The 21163-nt window shown below is 47.2% G+C and overlaps 3 protein-coding genes across 6 annotated transcripts; 1 reads left to right on the top strand and 2 right to left on the bottom strand.

Moving 5' to 3' along the window:
- Positions 1–306: 306 nt before the first annotated feature.
- LOC309364731 (uncharacterized protein) lies at positions 307–2661 on the bottom strand. The gene has a single exon (XM_081902544.1). It carries the CDS (start codon positions 2481–2483, stop codon positions 855–857), a length of 1629 nt encoding a protein of 542 aa, XP_081758670.1. The 5' UTR covers positions 2484–2661; the 3' UTR covers positions 307–854.
- A 2112-nt stretch (positions 2662–4773) lies between these two features.
- LOC309365084 (uncharacterized protein) lies at positions 4774–10581 on the bottom strand. 3 transcript variants are annotated; one of them, XM_081903226.1, is made up of 3 exons: positions 9186–9523; positions 6428–7400; positions 4774–5111 (listed from the first exon to the last, which is right to left on the bottom strand). In XM_081903226.1, exons 2-3 carry the CDS (start codon positions 7124–7126, stop codon positions 4935–4937), a joined length of 876 nt encoding a protein of 291 aa, XP_081759352.1. In that variant the 5' UTR covers positions 7127–7400; positions 9186–9523; the 3' UTR covers positions 4774–4934. The 3 variants fall into 3 exon arrangements, with proteins under 3 accessions (XP_081759352.1, XP_081759351.1, XP_081759350.1); XM_081903225.1 differs by lacking the exon at positions 9186–9523 and adding an exon at positions 7535–7682; XM_081903224.1 differs by lacking the exon at positions 9186–9523 and adding an exon at positions 10045–10581 and having other exon boundaries at positions 4920–5111; positions 6428–7404.
- Positions 10582–10695: 114 nt separating this feature from the next.
- Positions 10696–20210, top strand: LOC309364619 (uncharacterized protein). 2 transcript variants are annotated; one of them, XR_014165863.1, is made up of 5 exons: positions 10696–10772; positions 12765–13696; positions 16360–16483; positions 17120–18950; positions 19303–20210. XR_014165863.1 is itself a non-coding variant. In XM_081902287.1 (4 exons), exons 2-4 carry the CDS (start codon positions 12989–12991, stop codon positions 18127–18129), a joined length of 1842 nt encoding a protein of 613 aa, XP_081758413.1. In that variant the 5' UTR covers positions 10696–10772; positions 12765–12988; the 3' UTR covers positions 18130–20210. The 2 variants fall into 2 exon arrangements, 1 of the variants encoding a protein (XP_081758413.1); XM_081902287.1 differs by having other exon boundaries at positions 17120–20210.
- The last annotated feature ends 953 nt before the right edge of the window (positions 20211–21163 follow it).

The raw sequence follows: 21163 nt of genomic DNA, 5'->3' as shown, positions 1-21163 counted from the left end.
AAATCTTTGTACTTTTGTCCATTTACTGTATTTATTTTCCCAGATCTGAACTTATAATTCTCGAGTCAAAATGAGAGTACCCCATAACATTTATTTTATTTTATTTATTTATTTTTAGGGGGGGAATCACTGTATAAGACGCCCCCATGTATAAGTCGACCCATATTTTTTTGAACCCAAAATTAATAAATCAATATTTTTTGAGCTTTTTTTTTTTGAGGGGGGTTGCCGCCACCAAAAGCTCACCCACCCACTGCCTATTTTTTTTATAGGAAATAAAACATCGTCTTACACACAGAAAAACACAGTAAACAACAACCAAAATATTAAGGGGTGTTGGGAAGCCCTACAAAGGATCCCAATAAATACTGAGCATGCTCAGTGGCCACGGAATGCTGACTGGTAGTGGTGAAATCCTGGAAACTGGAGAGGCGGAATGGAATGGAGAGGCTTGGCTTTTGGACATTTTCCGCACTGCAATGCTTGTTGTAGGCCCGTCTCGTACAGAGTTGGTTCCTGCTTACCAGATCCTTTTTCTTTAAAATGGAGACATCAGGGACTGACCACTAAACTCAGTGCTCTACTGCTGAGTTACGGCTCCTTCCTCCCCCGCAAAAAAGCACAAAAAAATCCCTAAACAAGATCCCAGAAATGATGACATCATGCATGCAGTAAAATCTAGGCATGTCACTCAGAAATACCCGCCCCCCCAAATCTCTCTGGGATTTATTCCAAAATTACATGTGGATGGGATGAGGCCATTAACAAAGTTCGTCTTTGTTCCTGCAGCGAAAATTATATAGTTTATTTACAAGGGTGGGTTTGCTTTCACTGATGATCACCCAGAAACCTTCCTACTGACTGAGCACCAATAATGCGTTGCCAGCACCGTGGGTTCGCTCATGTCTGGCAAGGTGCGCTTTCCGACTGAAGCTCCTACCGCAGTCTTTGCATTCATGTGGCTTCTCTCCCGTGTGGGTTCTCTCATGCGCCACGAGGGTGGACCTGGCGCCAAAGCATTTATCGCAGCATGCACATTTGAATGGTTTCTCTCCCGTGTGGTCCCTCTGGTGATTAAGGAGGTGTGATTTCTGGCTGAAGCCCTTCCCGCAGTCCAGGCATTTATGAGGCTTCTCTCCAGTGTGGATTCTCTGATGACTGTTGAGATTAGTCTTCTGGCTGAAGGTTTTCCCACAATCCGAGCATCTGTGCGGCTTCTCTCCCGTGTGGGTCCTCTCATGCGCCACAAGAGTTGATCTGCCACCAAAACACTTCTCGCAGTGTGAACATTTATACGGTTTTTCTCCGGTGTGGGTTCTCAAATGTCCAGTAAGGAGGGAGCTCAAGTTGAATGTTTTCCCACAGACAAAACATTTATAAGGTTTATCTCCCGTGTGCAGCCTCTGATGATTTGTGAGCTGTGATTTGTTGCTGAAACTTTTCCCACAGTCTGAACACTTGTGCGGCTTCTCTAAAACGTGGGTATTTTCGTGGGAAATCAGAACTGACCTCAGACCGAAACTTTTTCCACACTGTGAACACTGAAAAGGTTTCTCTCCAGTGTGGATTCTCTGGTGACTACTAAGGTGAGCCCTCTGACTAAAGCTTTTCCCACATTCGGAGCACTTATGGGGCTTATCTCCTGTGTGGGTTCTCTCGTGAGCAATAAGGACAGACTTGAAACTGAAACTTTTGCCGCATTCCAAGCACTTATATGGTTTCTCACTCGTGTGGATTCTCTGGTGTCTTCGAAAAGTGGCGCTCCAACTAAAAGTTCTCCCACACTCAAAACACTTATAGGGCTTGTCTCCTGTGTGGATTCTCTGATGACTAATAAGCTGCGAGCCGGCGCAGAACGTTTTCTCGCAGTAGGAGCATTTATAGGGCTTCTCTCCCGTGTGCATCCTCTCATGCACAATAAGGTTTGTGCTCCTGCTGAAACTTTTCCCACAGTGAGAGCACTTAAAGGGTTTTTCTCCCGTGTGGATTCTCTTGTGGATGTTAAGGTCCGATATCTGGCTGAAACACTTCCCACAATCCAAACATTTGTAAGGTTTTTCTCCCGTGTGAATCCTCTTGTGCTTGATGAGATCAGTTCTCCAGCTGAACCTTTCCCCACAAATTTTGCAAGTCTTTTGTCTCTCACCTGCTGGAGTCTCCTGCCAGGCCATGGTTTCACCGAAGCACTTGCGGAGGTCTGCTTCACTCTCTTGGCTGTCTCCTCTCCAGCTCTCAGGCCTGGACTGACTCTCAAATGTACTGTGATGATCCATGCACTGGGTAAGGCTGGCTTCTCCTTTCCCCGCTGCCGGCCTAGATGGTTCCACTCGATCGAAAAATCCAAGGACACCGTTTTCCTCTTCGTTTTCATGTAGCGTTGCTGTGGCAGAGGAACAATCGTTTCCTGCAAGGAAGAAAAAGAACCACACAACAGGAAAGCTTCTTAAAAAGCGTAATTTAATGTAGAGATAGCTCACCCACATCCTCCAGACTCAGGAAGGGTAATACTTAACAAAAAGAAAACAAAATAGCTTATGCAGTCTTAAAATATACCATATTTTTTGCTCTATAAGACTCACTTTTTCCCTCCTAAAAAGTAAGGGGAAATGTGTGTGCGTCTTATGGAGCGAATGCAGGCTGCACAGCTATCCCAGAAGCCAGAACAGCAAGAGGGATTGCTGCTTTCGCTGCACAGCGATCCCTCTTGTTGTTCTGGCTTCTGAGAGTCAGAATATTTTTGTTGTTGTTTTCCTCCTCCAAAAACTAGGTGCGTCTTATGGTCTGGTGCGTCTTATAGAGCGAAAAATACGATATTTTAAGAAGAGCTTTGTGGGATCAGGTCAAAGGCCCATTGAGTCCAGCATCTTGGATAGCTCAGTTGGATAGAGAGCAGTGCTGATAATGCCAAGGTTGCAGGTTCAATCTGTAATTCCTACTGGCAAAACCTATTGGTGTTTCGCAACTTTCTGACTAGCTGCAGGACCTTAGCCAGACCTAGCAGAGTAAACATAGAGTTCACGAAAGCAATTGGCAACTTGGCTGCAGACAGGATAGACAAAGCAGGAACCAGGAACTTGTAGTTAGGTGTCTATTGTATACAGTGGACTATTTACAGGAACAGAACAAAACACAGATCTTTAGCTAGCTCTCTCTTACACGACTCACAACTCCTGAACTCATACTAACACATTCCAGTTAGTAGGCCATTAATCATTGTTCCCGTGAGAGAGCTTGACCAATCAGGGAGCTGTCTCCATGCCTCTGTATCACCAGGCAGACTTACTCCTTCACATTGCCTTGGCTGCCTGCCAAACCCTAATTGACTCTGTGTGAGTAGCTGCACGTATTCAGATTCCCAACAATTCCTGCATTGTAGGGGGTTGGACTAGATGATCCTGAGGGCCCCTTCCAACTCTGTGATCCCCTTCTCACAGTGGCCAACCCAATGGGAAGCCTACAAGCAGGATCTTGAGATTCCCACAACTGGTATTCCGAGGCCTATGAAAGTGGAGGAATAATAGCAATGGCTTTGTGACTAGTTGTTTTTAATTAGACTGTGGATTTTAGCTGTACTTTATATCTAATTTTACCTGTGCCCTAGGCTCAGAGAGCCTTTTTGGTCAAGCAGTCTTGAAATCTTTTGAACAAACAAAGATAGCCCTCATGGCTAGTAGCCATAAGATGTCAGATTCTCATCATCCCTGGTCACTTAAGAGTGTGTTTTAAGAGAGGAGAACTAGCCCCACTGTACATTGGGGAGGGCTGTGTGGAGAGAGTCTCTTCCTTTAAATTCCTAGGAGTTTATCTCAGTGAAGACCATACTTGGAAAATAAATACAACCCAGGTGGTTAAGAAAGCCCAACAGAGACTCCATCTCCTCAGAGTATTGCGGAAGAATGATGTCAATCAACATTTTATGATCTCCTCCTACCGGTCAACAATAGAAAGTGTCCTTTCATACTGCATCACGGTGTGGTACGCTGGTTTGACATCATCTGATAGGAGGTGCCTACAGAGGGTAGTGAATACAGCACAAGATATTATGGGCTGTCCAATGAATCCGCTGGATGAAATAGCGGAATAACGTTGCCTTAGGAGAGTGAGGAAACTTCTCAGGGATGATTCAAACCTTGGCCGGCGCTTTCTTGATCTCCTGCCCTCAGGCAGAAGATATAGAAGCATGATTAGTCGCACCAACAGGGTAAAGAATAGCTTCTATCTGTGGCCTGTTAGGCTGCTGAACGAAAAGATAACAACAGGGCAACTGACTTTTGGGTTTGGTGGGTGTGCGTCAGTAAACGAGGGGAATTAAGACTAAGAGAGCTGAGTGGGGGGTGCTCGTGTAATCTCACTGTATACAAGTTGTACAAGTATTTCAATTTCAATATAGGAAAAATATATTTTTAAAATAAGTACAGTCGTACCTTGGTTTTCGAACAGCTTAGTTCTCGAACGTTTTGGCTCCCATAGTTTTGGAAGTTTTGAAAGCCGAACGTCCAATGGAGCTTCAGCGGCTTCCGATTTTCTGCAAGAGCTTCCTGCAGCCAATCAGAAGCTGCGCTTTGGTTTTCGAACGTTTGGGAAGTCGAACGGACTTCCGGAATGGACTCCGTTCGACTTCCAGGATACGACTGTAGATCCTTTTTGCACAATACACGTGACAGCTGAATGGGAGCTCTTTATCAAGAGAAAATCTCTCCTTAAGGAGCGGTTGCTGACTGGTAGGTTGCTGTAGCTAATAAGTATACACTTGTATACAGTGAGATTACAGGTTGTGACCCGATCCATCTTTGTTCTGAAGCAGCAAGAACCAAAGTGATCCGTCCCAGCACTTGTGAAGCCAACTGTAATTATTACCTATTATTCTGACTAGTACTATTTCTGCAGCAGCAAAGCTCATTCGTGGTGATTTGAGAGTTAGGCCAGCAAACAATCTAAAAGCGAGCTGATACCCACTTCCTCCAGACTCTCACATAACAACAATACTTGCCGACTATCTCGATGGCCTTGTCGCACTCCTGCTTGCTCTCCCCAGAGAGGCCCACGTCCGCTGGAGTCAGCTCTTCTTGGGGGGAATTCAGGGATTCGCCCTTCCTGACTAGCCCTCTGTACTGTAACAGAGAGAAGATGCTGCCTTATATACCAAGCAAATTTACATGCAATGAGAGGCAGTGCGGTGCAGTGGTTAGAGTGTGGGAGATGTGGGAGACCAGGGTTCAAATCTCCACTCAGCCATAAAGCTCTGGTTTGCCTGAAGCCTATGACCCTGTTTCTGGATCACTGCTGGATACAGGGATCAGGACAAGGGGCTAATAATAATAATAATAATAATAATAATAATAGCCCCCCCATCTGAGTGGGTTGCCCTAGCCACTCTGGGTGGCTTATTCATTCCACTACTGTGGCCTGTGTTTTGTTAACCCAAAAATGGAAAACGAGTGAGGTCCCAACTAAAGAAGAATGGCAACTTAAGCTGATGGAATATGCGCAGCTTGCAGACTTAACATATAGAACAAGAAGAACATATGTTTAAAGAAGATTGGAAGATGTTTATTGAATATATGGGGGGAAATTGCGTACACCTGAAAACGCTGGCATAAACGCTGGATAAATTCAACAGTGTAAATAAGTTTTGATGGATGTAATAATGGAATGCTGAATGGCTTAGTTTATGTAAAATATGCAGGGATTTATGGTATGCAAAATGAACCATGGAAAAACAAGGGAAGTCATTGATATTGTAAGGACGTTTAAACGAGTATTTAAAACTGTAAAACAGGAAATCTAACAAAAATTATATAAAATTAAAAATAAAAATGTAATGAAACATACAACATAAAAAACCTCCCTATAAAAGGCTGCCTCCAGTTGTCTTCTAAAGGTTGTATAATTACTTATCTCCTTGGCTCAGGGATTGCATAACTCCAACATCTCTCCAATGAATATAAAGGTAAAGGTCCAGTCGTGGCCGACTCTGGGGTTGTGGCGCTCATCTCACTTTATTGGCCAAGGGAGCCGGCGTACAGCTTCCGGGTCATGTGGCCAGCATGACTAAGCCGCTTCTGGAGAACCAGAGCAGCGCACGGAAACGCCGTTTACCTTCCTGCCGGAGCCCTATATATCTACTTGCACTTTTACATGCTTTCGAACTGCTAGGTTGGCAGGAGCAGGGACCAAGCAATGGGAGCTCACCCCGTCGCAGGGATTCGAACCGCCAACCTTCTGACTGCGCCACCCGCGTCCCACCAATGAATATAGAGACATCCTAAAGAAAAGTGGGACATTCCGAGATCAAATCAGAAACCGAGACGGCTTCTGTAAATCCAGGACTGTCCCTGTGAAATAAGGACATTTGGAGGGTCTGTGACTGAGTATACAAGGGGTGAGAAGATCTTTGAGGTAACCACATTAAATGAAACATACTCACTCGTTTCTCTAGCCTTCCATCCTCTTCCTGCCCTAGCAGGAAGTCCTCGGCCAGGGCCACCGCCTGGGCGCAGGTCTTTGCGCCACGATCCCTGACCCAGCTCTGCATCTCCGGGGGCAGGATGTTCAGGAGCTGCTCCAGGACCACCAAGTCCAGGATCTGCTCCTTCGAGTGCCTTTCTGGCTTCAGCCACTGACGGCAAAGGAAGGACAGTCGGGCGCAAACCATGCGCGGCCCGTCCCCTTCCCGGCAGCGCAGTTGCCTAAAGCGCTGCCGGGACACATCCCCGCTGTCCGGGATATTGTCCAACTTCTCTTCCTTCACCTGTGCAGCATCTGCCATGGCGGCGGCTTCCAAGAAGTCAAAGGTCTTCTGCCCGTCAAGGCTCGGCGGGATCAGATTTTCTCGTCTGGACGAACCCTCCGAGGAAGCCACGTGTGCTTGGGTGCCCATGGCCATGCTGGGCGCTTCCTTCAACTGTGGGTTCCCCCACTGCAAGTGAGGCGACTCCACCGTCTTCAGGAACTCTTGCCACTGGGCTTCCCAGTGCTGTGCCAACCCCTCGTCCGGCTCCTCTTTGACCTGCCCTCGGTTTCGAAATTCACCCCCGTTGACCTGAGAAGGGCTCCTTTCCTCCAAACTCTCCCTGGAGTTGAAGTCCTTTGAGCCTCCAGTCTCCATTTTCCTCCTTGGCAGCATCTTCTGCTCTACAGGAGTCTGGGAAGAGGAGCCCAAGGGTGTTTCCTACTTGGCAGCCATTTTGTCTTGGGCTGGTCCCCACTTCCTCTAAAGCCATCTCTGCCCTTTCACCCTCCGGTTCCCATTTTCTTCATGGCGTACATAGCAGGCGAAACTAGTCTTTGGTTTTCAATCCATCCGCAATGTTTTGCAACAAGGCAGTTATGCAGAGTTTGTCGAGTCCTCTCAGCAAGCTGAAGCTGCTGCGTCGAATGGGCTTGTGGTTGAATGGAAGCTACCTAAGGAAAATAATAAGAATAAGAATAATTTATTACTTATACCCCGCCCATCTGGCTGGGCCTCCCCAGCCACTCTGGGCGGCTTCCAACAGGATATTAAAAACACAATAAAAGATCAAAAATTAAAAACTTCTCTAAACAGGGCTGCCTTCAGATGTCTTCTAAAAGTCAAGATAGTTGTTTATTTCCTTGACATCTGGTGGGACAGCCTTCCACAGGGCGGGTGCCACTACCGAGAAGGCCCTTGGAATGGAATGAGGGGGAACACATGAAAGAAAAAAGGCTCTGTACATGCAGTTTCCAAAAGCTGCTTATTCAACAATCGAAGGCCTATTTAACAAAAAATTGCCTATTTATTATGGCAGGTGTGAGGAACTTCTTTCCCCCCAAATTATTTTTATTAATTTTCCAAATTATTACACATCAAACCAATTTAAATTAATTTAATACAATTTCTTAAAATCAGGTTTCCTGCTCCTCTTCCAAACATATTATCATCTTCATTTCCTCACATTGCTGCATCATTTCTTATTTAGAGTCCAGCTGACATCCTTCGCTTGCCGCGAGGGGAACTTCTAGCCTTCCAAATATTGCTCCTCCATCAACCCTTATTTATTAAGCTTGGGGCAGCAGAATTTCTAAATCTGGGCACTCTAGACTGTCACTACAATAAGCCTACAATTTGCATACAATTCAGCTTTACGCACTGGCAAATATATATATATATAAATTAAAAGGGGACTGGTGTCTGGTAAAAACGAGTTTTGTCACTTCCATCCGCCATTGAACCCAAGGTGTTTTGACTATACATGATTTGGGCTGCGTAAGTTGTGGGCTTACTGTATTTGCAGGATGATTTCAATCACGTATCAGCCAATTTCCGGGCCCTAAGGAAGTCAGATTATCCTCCACCAGGGCCAGGGCCTTCTCAGTGATGGCTCCGACCTGGTGGAATGCTCTGTCCCATGAGACCAGGGCCCTGCAAGATTTAACTTCCTTCAGCAGGGCCTGTAAGTCAGAGCTATTCCGCCTGGCTTTCAACTTGAACTTAGACTCATCTTTTATTCCCCTTCCTTCCCTCTCCCTCTCCTTTTTATGAAGATTACCTGCTCTGGGATCCCACAGCTAATTCTCCCCTGGTCTTCCCAACTGACCCAAATAGGACTAATTTAGCCAGCTGGCCCAAATAGGACTAATTTTTGATTTTATTGTTATTCACATTTTATACCTTATTTTATGCTGTTTTTTGTAGCATCAATTAAGTGTTTTAAATTTGTTGTTAGCCGCCCTGAGCCCAGTTTTCTGAACCGGGAAGGGCGGGGTATAAATTTATTATTATTATTATTATTATTATTATTATTATTATTATTATTATTATTTCCAGCTGTACAAAGCTGACTGGGAGGTCTGGCACAACAAAAAACCCTTCTCCAATATCTATCTATCTATCTATCTATCTATCTATCTATCTATCATCTATCTATCTATCTACCTACCTTCTCCAAAAGACCAGACTTTTCTGCTGTAAGCGATGGGGAAAACGCACAGGAAAGTATGGCACAACACTTGCTTTGAACTAACTACAAGCAGATCAGAACTAATGCCCAAATGTTGTTATTACTAATAATAACCTCCCTGCAAAACTGAGCAGGGTGGGTGCTCCATAAACAGGTGGTCTCTAGAGCACTCTCAAGAGAGAATTTGACAGCTGGAGTCAGGGAGCTCCTGCATCTATTTTTAACATCAAAATAGGACTAATAATTGAGACACACACACACCACCCAACCTGGCTGCCCGCCTCTCTCTCCTGCCCCTCCTGGCAACCAGATCAAAACGGTTAAAAACTGAGAGAATACTGCAAGATATTGCAACAAGCTAGAATTTGCAGCCCACTCTCTTCCCTTGCAGGTTGCAGATACCTATTGCAGTTCACCTTCTACCACAAGCCTTGCTCATCTCACAGCCTTCTTGCCTTTCTGCTAATGCGGCCACTTTCCAACAGGAAAGGCCTTTCCCTCGCTGTTGCACTCAGCTGCATATATTCCTTTTTCCATTCATTTTTGGCCTTGCTAGGAAGCTCTGCTCGATCTGTTCAACCCTTTGGCTTGGCTCATACGGTAAGAATGTCATATGCCCTATCCCCAAGAGCCCACCCTGTTTCTGGAAGTCTGGAATTTGGTTTGGCTCATTTAAATTCTGAATTTTTTTTAAAAAGACCAAATTATAATCCAAATTGTGTATATATATATGTGTGTGTGTGTGTTATTTTAATTGGATTATGATTGCAAATGTTAATTGGATGTTTTTTATTGGAAAATTAATAAAAATGATCAAATTCTGAATTTTAAATTGCTGTAACCCACTCTGGGACCTGCTGGCCAAGGACGGGTAATAATACAGTAATAATAATAATAATAATAATAAACAATAATAATAAATAAAAATAATACTGTATTTATGTATATGTTTATAAATGCTAGTCGCTTGGATACCTTTTGGTAGCAAGTGACTAATACGTTTTAATAATAAACAATAAAACTTAAAAGTCTCCAAGCGATTAACATTTAAAAACATATACCTAAAAATATTCTCTCACATCTACATCAATTCAGTGTTGTTGTTATTGTTGTTGTTGCTTACCTTCTTCTGTAGATCTCTTTCTCACAGGGCAATCCTATCTTTATGTCTTTGCAGATATAAGTCCCCTTCAAAACAAAAATACTTCCGGGGGGCTTTGAACCTGAAAAGGCTGCAATTGACAATATTCCTCACGTAGCCCAGTCCTGTCCATCCAATATTTACTCTGATTAAATCTCAGCTGTTTTCAGCAGCGGGTCGCCTTCCTTTGTTGCCTCGCTCGATTGCACGGCTTTCTGCACGTGCTCAGATGCTGTGTTTCATCACCGACGTTGCTGTTTTTTTTTATTAATTTTTTGCACTTAAATAGTTACTCTACACATTTTCTTTCTCAGGAATTTCTCGATCCCTAGCAAAAACCAATCCTGCCTGTGCCTGGGGGCTTGTGCACCCAACAGAGCCGAGATCAGGGACAGGGTCACCCAGTCCTGACCCCCTCCTTGCCATAGCTGTCAACGTTTCCCTTTTATCAAGGGCGATTCCCTTATCCCGAATAGGATTCCTCGCAAGGAAAGGGAAAAGTTGACAGCTAGGCTCCTCGCCCATTGTGCTAGAGCGGAGCGACAGCTCGTGTGAACGGCCCCTTTAAGAGCCGGGATCAATAGAGTTCCGGGTGCTAGAGAGGACCAAGCAGGGGTTTTTTGGGGGGGGTGGGGAGGGCCCCTTCCTTTCCTTTCCTGTCTGATGGAGAGGAAGCTGCACATTCTGCATGGCTGCAAGGAGCAGCAGAGGTGAGAGCCTTTTGCGCAGGGTATCAAAGGGGAGAAGCAGGGGAGGAGCAAAGCAAACGCATCAGTTAAAGGCGCTAGTCCCTTTGAGGCAGGCTGAAGATGCATCATTCTGGGCAGGGCTCCTGTGCCTTTCTTTTTTTAGGGGGGAAAGGGTTACCAATTAAGCCAGCTTTTCTCAACCTGTGGGTCCCCAGATGTTGCTGAACTACAACTCCCACCACCCCTAGCTAGCAAGGCCAGAGCTCAGGGATGATGGGAGTTGTAGTCCAACAACATCTGGGGACCCATAGCGGTAGGAGGGGGGGAAGGGTCTCGCTTTCTCCTTTTAACAGACCTTTGACATGCAGGAGTCGGGAGATGAATGCTTTCATTGCAGGGAGAGAAATATTGCATGCCGCAGATCATGCTCCCCTCCTCCCCTTCACACTTTCGCACTCACTTTCTTTTTAAGTATAAATTTTGCTTTTGCATTTTCTATTTTACATAAGCAAATGAATAAAATACATAAATATATAATACCTTCTGACACACACCCCCATTGTGGATCTTAATGTAATGATTTTCCCTTATTCATCTCTATCATAACTCTTATTTTTAATAAATCCTTTGCCTAGTTCAAATTTTTACTGCAAGTTTTCTGTCAATCCTGCCTATGTATGTAGTTGTTTACAATAGCTTTTCAAAAAAATTATAAACTTTCCCCATTCTTTATTAAAGACCTCCTCTTCCTGGTTTCTAATTCTTCCTGTAAGTTTTGCCATCTCTTTGGCACTCACTTTCAGAGATGCACCAAAATATTTCATTTCCAGCCTTAAAATCATAGAATCTTGAGTTGGAAGGGGACCCCCAAAGGTCATCTATTCCAACCCCCTGCAATGCAGGAATCTCAGCCAAAGCATCCATGACAGATGGCCATCCAACCTCTGCTTAAAAACCTCCAAGGAAGGAGAGTTCACAGTGTCCTGAGGGAGACCATTCCGCTGTCCAAACAGCTCTTGCTGTCAGAAAGCTCTTCCTAATGTTTAGTCGAAATCTCCTTTCTTGGAGCTTGAAGCCATGGGTTCGAGTCCTACCTTCCAGAGCAGAAGACAAGCATGCTCCCTCTTCCATGTGATAGCTCTTAAGATATTTGAAGATGGCTCTCATATCTTTTCTCAGTCTCCTCTTTTCTAGGCTAAACCCACCCAGCTCCTTCAAGCGCTCCTCATAAGGCTTAGTTTCCAGACCCTTGATCATCTTGGTTGCCCTCCTCTGCAGACATTCCAGCTTCTCAATATCGTTCTTAAACTGTGGTGCCCAGAATTGGACACAGTATTCCAAGTGTGGTCTGACTAAGGCAAAACAGAGTGGTACTATTACTTCCCTTGAACTGGACACTATACTTCTGCTGATGCAGCCTTACCTGTCTCTCCCCTTCCACATTCTTGTCTTCCTCCTCTCCTGGTCTGCCCCACAGAGGACCTTAAGGTCCATGAATAATCATAGTTTAGAGGTCCCAGGCCCTAAGGAAGTCAGATTATCCTCCACCAGGGCCAGGGCCTTCTCAGTGATGGCTCCGACCTAGTGGAATGCTCCGTCCCATAAGACCAGGGCCCTGCAGGATTTAACTTCCTTCCGCAAGGCCTGTAAGACAGAACCATTCCGCCTGGCTTTCAATTTGAACTTAGCTTGATCTTTTATTCCCCTTCCTTCCCTCTCCCTCCCCTTACCCGCTCTGGGATCCCACAGCTATTTCTCCCCTGGTCTCCTCGCTGGCCCAAATAGGACTAATTTGGCCAGAAAGCCCTGGTGATCATCTAATGTTTATTGGATGGATTTTCCCCATAAGTTGATTTTTGATTTTATTGTTATTCATGTTTTATACCGTATTTAACGCTGTTTTTTGTAGCATCAATTAAGTGTTTTAAATTTGTTGTTAGCCGTCCTGAGCCCTGTTTTCTGAACTGGGAAGGCAGGGTATAAATAAAATATTATTATTATTATTATTATTAGAGAAAAATGCCGTGCTGTCAGTCATCTGGAAAACCACCAGCTCCTGAAGATGCCCTCTGCTTCGTCTGAATGGGGAGCTTGCCCGGCGTTCCCCAGGATGAAGCAGTTTCGTTGACATACTCTGCTGAGGAATTGCAGCAGGACTGGAGGCTTGGACTTTTGATAGCGGACTGAGAGAGGCCTGAATCTTTGCTTGGTGGGTTTTGGGTGGGGCGAACACAAAAATGGCTACGGAACAGGAAGTGTCGGCAACCCTGGGCCTCCGTTTCCAGTCTGCGCCGGAGGATGTGGCTCTGCCCCCCGTGGACCAAGAGGGTCAGGATTCGGCAGCAAGGTTGGAAGGGCCTCACAAACTCCACCACACTGACCTTCGTGGGGGAAAAGAGGACCTCCTGAGCTGCAGTGGGGAGCAGGCGGTCAGAAGACCCAAATGGGGCAACCCACCACTCCTGCTTCCAGCCCCTTGGGATGTCACAAAGACTTGCCTGCCTGCCTTGGATGGGCTGGCCGATCCGAGCAGAGAACAGGCCACAGAAGTCCTCCCAGGCCACGGTGGGGAAGCCAAACCAGCCTCCAGCTGCTTGGACTCTGAGGTGGGCTACACAGACCCACAGGGGGACGCCTCGGAAAAGGGTGCCGTCGCCATGGAGGTACAGCGGCTGAACTTCCGCCAGTTCCGCTACCAGGAGGTCGAGGGACCACGGGAAGTGTGCAGCCAGCTCTGGTACCTGTGCCATCGGTGGCTGAAGCCCGAGAGGCACTCCAAGGAGCAGATCCTGGAGCTGGTGATCCTGGAGCAGTTCCTGGCCATCCTGCCACCGGAGATCCAGAGCTGGGTGAAGAGAGGAGGGCCTGAGAGCTGCGCCCGGGCGGTGGCCCTGGCCGAGGGCTTCCTGCAGGGACAATGGGAAGCTGGGAGTTGCGGGGAGCAGGTGAGGTCAGATCTGTCCTGGACGAGACTTTAGAAAATGGAGAAACAGAGCGAAGGAGAGTTAGCTGCTCCCAGATGTGTTTTATTCCACTGATCCATCACTTCCCATAGAATTGCATCTTGGAGAAGTACCGTATTTTTCGCTCTGTAAGATGCACTTTTTCGCTCCTAAAAAGTAAAGGGAAATGTGTGTGCATCTTATGGAGCAAATGCAGGCTGCGCAGCTATCCCAGAAGCCAGAACAGGGAGAGGGATCTCTGTGCAGCGCTCCCTCTTGCTGTTCTAGCTTCTGGCTTAGCCGTGCTCTGTCCCTTCCCCCACCTCCTGGAAAAGCCCCCAAGAGCCGCACTCTCTTTAAAGAGCCGCATGGAGCGTGCGTGCGGCTCTTGGGGGCTTTTCCCCGAGGAGGGAGAAGGGCAACCTCGGGGAAAAGCCTGCAAGCGCCGCACACACGCGCCATGCGGCTCGTGAAAGGGAGCGCTGAGCAGAGCCTGGGATGCATACAGGCTCTGCTCAGCGCTCCCTTTAAAGAATTTTTTTTCTTGCATTCCCCCTCTAAGAACTAGCTGCGTCTTATGGCCAGGTGCATCTTATGGAGTGAAAAATACGGTAACTCTTTTTCTTTTTCTTATGCATTCATGATGATTTGTGCTCTGGAAGGTATTAGGGCAGTGACACACAATCCGCCTTATGGGTGGTGCTGTGGTCTAAACTACCGAGCCTCTTGGGCTTGCCGATCAGAAGGTCTGTGGTTCGAATCCCTGCGACGGGGTGAGCTCCCATTGCTCTGTCCAATGCTTTTTTCTAAAAAATGTTTAGGGGTACTCTCATTTTCCTACTCATGTTGAAATACTGCCCCTCAGTGAGGCTAAACTTACATTCACAAAATGTTTAGGGGTATTTTCTGCATCCCCCCAGAAAAAAACACTGGCTCTGCCCCAGCTCCTGCCAACCCAGCGATTCAAATCCCCGCGACAGGGTGAGCTCCCGTTGCTCTGTTCCTGCTCCTGCCAACCTTGCAGTTCGAAAGCACGCCAGTATTAGTAAATAGGTACCACTCCAGCGGGAAGGTAAACTGCATTTCTGTGCGCTCTGGTTTCTGTCACAGTGTTCCGTTGCGCCAGAAGCGGTTTAGTCATGCTGGACAAACACTGGCTCCCTCAGCCTGAAAGTGAGATTACTGTTTGCAGCTGCAAATGTTTTGCAGGTGAACAGGTTGTGTCCTTTCCAATCCACGCATGGCCTGTAACTTTTTAAAACTGCAAATGTTGGGGTGTGGGTGTGCCACTTTTGTTGTGTTGTAGCGCAGGAGCGTCCCTTCTGGTCAGCAATAGCACAGTGACATTGGGGCAGCAGAACAGCTAGTAAATTGGGAATGATGTGTGGGCAGTCCAGTATAAATACACCACAAATGTGGCCGCTGGGATCACATAACACCTGTTCTGAGAGATCTGCTTTGGCTCCCAGTACGTTTCTGAGCACAACTCAAAGTGTTGGTGCTGACCTTTAAAGCCCTAAACAGCCTCGGTCCAGTATACCTGAAGGAGCATTTCCACCCCCATCGTTCAGCCCGGACACTGAGATCCAGCACCGAGGGCCTTCTGGCGGTTCCCTTGCTGCGAGAAGTGAGGTTACACGGGACTAGGCAGAGGGCCTTCTCTGTGAGAGCCAGTGTGGTGTAGTGGTTAAGAGCGGTAGACTCGTAATCTGGTGAACCGGGTTCGCTTCCCCGCTCCTCCACATGCAGCTGCTGGGTGACCTTGGGCCAGTCACACTTCTCTAAAGTCTCTCAGCCCCACTCACTTCACAGAGTGTTTGTTGTGGGGGAGGAAGAGAAAGGAAATTGTTAGTCACTTTGAGACTCCTTCGGGTAGTGATAGAGCGGGATATCAAATCCAAACTCCACTCCTCTGCGGCGCCCACCCTGTGGAACACCCTCCCATCAGATGTCAAGGAAATAAGCAGCTATCCAATTTTTAAAAGACATCTGAAGGCAGCCCTGTTCACGGAAGTTTTTAATATTTAATGCTGTATTGTTTTTAACACTCGATTGGGAGCCGCCCAGAGTGGCTGGGGAAACTCAACTAGATGGGCGGGGTATAAATAAATTGTTGTTGTTGTTGTTGTTGTTATTTTATTATTCCTTTCAAGCTCATCCAATCCGACTCCTGTTTCAAGTACTGTGGTACCTCGGGTTAAGTACTTAATTCGTTCCGGAGGTCCGTTCTTAACCTGAAACTGTTCTTAACCTGAAGCACCACTTTAGCTAATGGGGCCTCCCGCTGCCACCGCACGATTTCTGTTCTCCTCCAGAAGCAAAGTTCTTAACCCAAGGTACTATTTCTGGGTTAGCGGAGTCTGTAACCTGAAGCATATGTAACCTGAAACGTCTGTAACCCGAGGTACCACTGTACAGGACTTCTCTTGAAGAATCCTGGGAGCTGTAGTTTGTCAAGAGTGCTGGGGACGGTAGCCCTGTGAGGGGGTGGTGAATTCTGGGTATGGGGGGGGGAGTGTCCTGTGCTTTAAATGCAAAGACACCAGTCTGGAGGGGCCATAAAATCAGTTTTTAAAAGATGTATTTCTAGAGGAGGCAGCAATGCTTCCGAACACCAGGTCCTCATTGGCCCTGTGATGGAAATCCTCGCTTCTATTTTTTTCCAGGGGGTTTACCAGCAGGAGATGCCCATGAATCCCCTTGAAGATGGTCAGGCCCCTTCAGAGACAGGAGAGAAGCAGCCGGGTGCAGAGGTGAAGCAGGAGGGCAACAGGGGTGGCAGCTGCATGGGTAGGTGTGCTGATAGGGCAACATCGAATTTTCCAGCTTTCAAACCCCCCCAAAATCAGGGGTGCTAAAAAGTTGTAACATGACTTGGGGCTTCAAAAGATATTTTGGTGGAATTAATGTAATTCAGTTTTGCTCGCTACGCAAAATGTGTGTAAAATGGCATAAAAATTAATAATCACAATTTCCAAGTACTTGCGGTTTTATTATATATTAATATTATGTTTATAATTTAGTATCATTTAGCATTGCGTGACATTTTCAACCAAATTTCCTGCAGTTGTTCCTGAGATCAAGGAGGAGGTTTCCATCTATGTTTGCAGACCACCGGGTGCCATTTTGATTTAACCACAAACGTTTCATAACTGCACTGTTTTTAACCTGTGGTTTAAAAAATGGATCCGATTTTATGTGTTTGTTTGTAAGAATCCCTGAGCAGCCCTGCGTACGAGGCTACTAGCAGGAAACAGTTTGCCAAATGGACCTCTCTTAGTTCTCTGAAGGCCACCCTGTCTAGGGAAGTTTTTAATGTTTGATGTTTTATAGGGTTTTTAATATTCTGTTGGGAGCCGCCCAGATTGGCTGGGGAAACCAGATGAGTGGGGTATAAATAATAAATTATTATTATTTCACTCCCAGATGACAGACAGACAAGAGAAATGGAGGATTCACAGGTGAAAATTGCAGAGCCGGTGGAGCTGCCAGACAAGGGGGAAGTAAGGGGTTTCCTACCAACAACGGAGGAAGAAGAAGAAGATGCTCCTTCGACGCAGCCTGGACCCAAGAGGAAGTTGGGAAAGGTCCCACAAGAGAGCGTCGCTTGCGGAGAAGCCTCTGCTCACCCTGGCGAACCCGCGAACCAGCCGAAAACTCCCCGAGGCAAGCGGGAGACGACCTGCGGCGTTTGCGGGAAGAGCTTCAGCCGCCGGACGGGCCTGCTGGCCCACGAGAGGGTGCACACGGGCGAGAAGCCCTACAAATGCCCTCACTGCGGCCGCAGCTTCCGATCCAAGTCCACCCTGGTGGTTCACCAGAGGACCCACACGGGCGAGAAGCCCTACCGGTGCCAGGCCTGTGGGAAGAGCTTCCCGGTGACCACGCAGCTCATCGAGCACGAGAGGACCCACTCGGGCGAGAAGCCCTACCAGTGCGCCGAGTGCGGGCAGAGCTTCCGCCAGCGCTCGCACCTCAAGAACCATCAGAAGATCCACACGGGGCTCAAGCCCTTCAAGTGCTCGTACTGCGGCAAGGGCTTCAGCATCAGCTCGGACCTCATCCGGCACGAGAGGGCCCACACCGGAGAGAAGCCCTACCAGTGCCCGGACTGCGGGAAGCGCTTCTGCAACAGCTCACAGGTCATCACACACCGCCGGGTCCACACCGGGGAAAAACCCTACAAGTGCCTGGAGTGCGGGAAGGGCTTCGCCGTCAGCCAGCAGCTCATCCGGCACCAAGCGGTCCACACGGGGGAAAAGCCCTACCAGTGCCTGGAGTGCGGGAAAACCTTCGGCGTCAGCACCCTCCTGGCCGGGCACCTGAGGATCCACACGGGGGAGAAGCCGTACGAGTGCTCCGAGTGCGGGAAGCGCTTCCGCCTCCGCTCGACGCTCATCACGCACCTGAAAATCCACGTGGCGAGAAAAAGTTAGGGCCAGAAGGGGAAGAAAGAGAGGGGAGAGTTTGTGTAAAGAGGAATCAGTGCTAGGTAAAAAGGTTTGAATCCCCGCAAAGGGGTGAGCTCTTTCTCTTTGAAAAAAGAAAAGAAAAAGGTAAAGGACCCCTGGATGGTTAAGTCCAGTCAAAGGCGACTATGTTGGTGTTTTGCAACTTTGACTGGTTGCAGGACATTAGCCAGACCTTAGCAGAGCATATGCAGAGTTCTTGAAAGCAATCAGCTGCAGGCAGAATGGATGAAGCAGGAACCAGTAACTTGTTACTTATAGCTGTGTTTATTATTTATAGCAGACTTCAAGTTACTACAGTGGTACCTCAGGTTACATACGCTTCAGGTTACAGATGCTTCAGGTTAGACTCTGCTGGCCCAGAAATAGTTAAACCACAGGGAATTGTAACTCTCTGAGGGGGACCAAGGGTCTGCTAACAACTCATCAGTATCCTTAAAAAAAACCACAGCTCCCCGAATTGCTTGAAGCCAGGATTGCTTGAAGTGCTATCTTACCAGTTTAAATGTATGGGGGGGGGTGTGGCTGCTGACCCATTGATTTAAGACTTCGAAATGTCGAAAGCGCTTCTCGTACAGGACCCTAGTTTGCACATCGCACGAAGCCAAGCCACACAGGCTCCCAGGGACGCTTCACTCCTCGCCCAGTAATTTGCAGCTGTGCTAAGCTAAGCTTGGCTTGGCATGTCCCCCAAACCAGGGGTCATGGTTGAACTAGCCCTGGTTCAGACTAACCATGATTTGGCCTGTGGTTTACGGCTTGTAGTTTGGACAAGCTAGAACAGGGGTGTCAAACTCAAATTCATCGGGGGCCACATCAGCAGTTTGGTCACCCTCAAAGGGCCGGTTGTATCTATAGGACTCAATATGTGCTCAATATAAAAACCAGTGGAGGTTTCCTGAATGCATGTAAAGTGGAGGTTTCCTGTGTAGAACGGCCGGCGCCGCTAGAGGGAAGATGTTCTCTGGCTTGTAGGCTGCCGCGCATGCGCTGAAGAGGCGGCTTTCTTGTGTAAAAAAAAAAAAAGCGAGAATAAAAGGTGAAGGCTGGTGGCGGCTACACGGGTCACATGAAGAGCTCTGGCGGGCCGGATTCGGCCCGCGGGCCTTGTGTTTGACACCCATGAGCTAGACCCACAAGCCCAGGTTGGGATGGAGTGCTAAGCTAAGCTACGGCTTACAATCATCTAATCATATAGCTGGAAGGGACCCTAAGGGTCCTGTAGTCCAACCCCCAGCAATGCAGGAATCTCAACTGAAGCATCCATGGCAGACGGCCATCCAACCTCTGCTTGAAAACCTAAGTTCAGTCTAGAACAGCAGCCAAGCAAACAGGACAAGGAAAGTGGCTGCAATCTCCTCTCCCAAAGTCCACACATTCAAGCTAATCTAGTGTTTCCCCAACTTGAGTCAGCTGTTTTGGGACTACAATTCCCATCATCTCCAACCCCCGGTCCTGCTAGGAAGGGATGATGGGAGTCGCAGTCCCAAAACAGCTGGAGACCCAAGTTGGGGAAACACAGAGCTAAGCCATCGCTTGGCATGACACGTGAACCAGACTATCTTAACAACAACTCTGTAAGGTAGGTCAGCACAAAACCCATAGCGGAAAGACGAGATAGATTGTCTGAGGCAGGGGCAGCTTAAGAGTACCACAGGTGGGCGCGCATTTAGATCCTTCTGAACTACAACTCCCATCAGCCCCACCAAGCATTGGGGTGTTGGGAGTTGTGGTTCAGCAACATCTAAGCATGTGGTTTGAACCTTACCCGTAGTGCGGTTTCTTAGCGTTGTGCTCTGACTTTTGAGGAAGGCTGAAAGAGGGTTTGTGCGAGGAGATGCTTTGAAGAGCGATGGAGTAAGGAACGGGACAATATTGCTTGGAAGGTGGTTACGAGGCAAAGGGTGTTTGTGTGGATATTCAGTGTGTTAACATTTGACCCGTAGTGCAAATGTGAAAAACCACCAAGGAGGTGACTTGTAGGCCAATTGAGCCCAAGAGGGGCGTCCAGTAAACCTTTCCTTCCAAATAAATAAGCTCCAAACTTCCTGTCTCGTGTTTTCTGTCTTGGTGGTGTGCTTCAGGGGCTGGTGGCAACCTTTTTCATGTCAAGGCCCACCCAAAAGGACCTGGTGTTGGGTGAAGCCAAAAGCGAGGGGCCATTTCCCCCCCCTCCTGCTGCCACCCCCTTTTCTCTCTCCCTTTCTTTGACAGTCATGAGGATGTGTAGGGAAATAGCTTTTGATGGGGCTTTTGAAATTATTAATAATAATAATAAATTAATATAATTAATTATTAACAATTTATTACCTGTCCTTCACACCATGGCCCCAGGGAGGGTTGCAACCATTAAGATGCAATATCAAAAACAATTCAAAACAAGTTACAAAAATAAGACGCGTCTTTAAAATATACAGGCGTCAAAAGCCAACGCAAAAAGGTGTGTCTTCAGCGTTCACCAAAATTAGGTCTGGAGCCTAGAAGGATCATTGACACAAAATGATTGTGTATATAAAAACAGCTTTAAAATTGCATATATGGGTGCAATTAAAAGCCAATTACATATATTTGGAAACAAGAAGACGTAGGCAAAGTCAATTCAATTCAAATCCAGTTCAGATACAAACTGGAATTTTAAAGCAATGCAGTCACCTGTTGTGCCATCTTACCTTGTGACAAATGTCTGATGTTTTGAGGAGGCACCCTGACAAAGGGACTGCCCAAAGCAGAAGGGGTTTAACCCCCAACACACCCTTATTCAGGGGGAACTCTCTCGGGCAGCATCAAGGGGATGCTGTTTCAACGGTATTGTTCAATAAAGATCAGGCCTACTGGCAGCTCAAGGATTCTCGTAGGTCCATGCGGGTCTTTGGATTGCAGGGAGAATTTGCATTGGCTAAAATTCCCCCTGGTATTTTGACGTTATGAGTGCTGAGGCACCCCTGTTCCCTTCCGAGAGCTATGATTCCCTGGGAAGAGGCCAAGACTCCCGGTGATCAAT

This window comes from Podarcis melisellensis (genome assembly GCF_964234715.1).
Source record: "Podarcis melisellensis genome assembly, chromosome: 2".
In the NCBI taxonomy this organism is placed as follows: Eukaryota; Metazoa; Chordata; class Lepidosauria; order Squamata; family Lacertidae; genus Podarcis; species Podarcis melisellensis.
This window is presented reverse-complemented; position numbering and strand designations above follow the sequence as displayed.

What these genes read in the sequence shown, in the direction of transcription:
- LOC309365084 (XM_081903224.1), bottom strand. Translation starts at nt 7,126, where the DNA reads ATGCTGCCAAGGAGGAAAATGGAGACTGGAGGCTCAAAGGACTTCAAC. An exon ending in ATGGAAGGCTAGAGAAACGA is followed by an intron (nt 5,112 to 6,427) that starts GTGAGTATGTTT and finishes TCTCTGTTACAG; the next exon opens with TACAGAGGGCTAGTCAGGAA.
- LOC309364731 (XM_081902544.1), bottom strand. Translation starts at nt 2,483, where the DNA reads ATGTGGGTGAGCTATCTCTACATTAAATTACGCTTTTTAAGAAGCTTT.
- LOC309364619 (XM_081902287.1), top strand. Translation starts at nt 12,989, where the DNA reads ATGGCTACGGAACAGGAAGTGTCGGCAACCCTGGGCCTCCGTTTCCAG. An exon ending in CTGGGAGTTGCGGGGAGCAG is followed by an intron (nt 13,697 to 16,359) that starts GTGAGGTCAGAT and finishes ATTTTTTTCCAG; the next exon opens with GGGGTTTACCAGCAGGAGAT. An exon ending in CAGGGGTGGCAGCTGCATGG is followed by an intron (nt 16,484 to 17,119) that starts GTAGGTGTGCTG and finishes TTTCACTCCCAG; the next exon opens with ATGACAGACAGACAAGAGAA.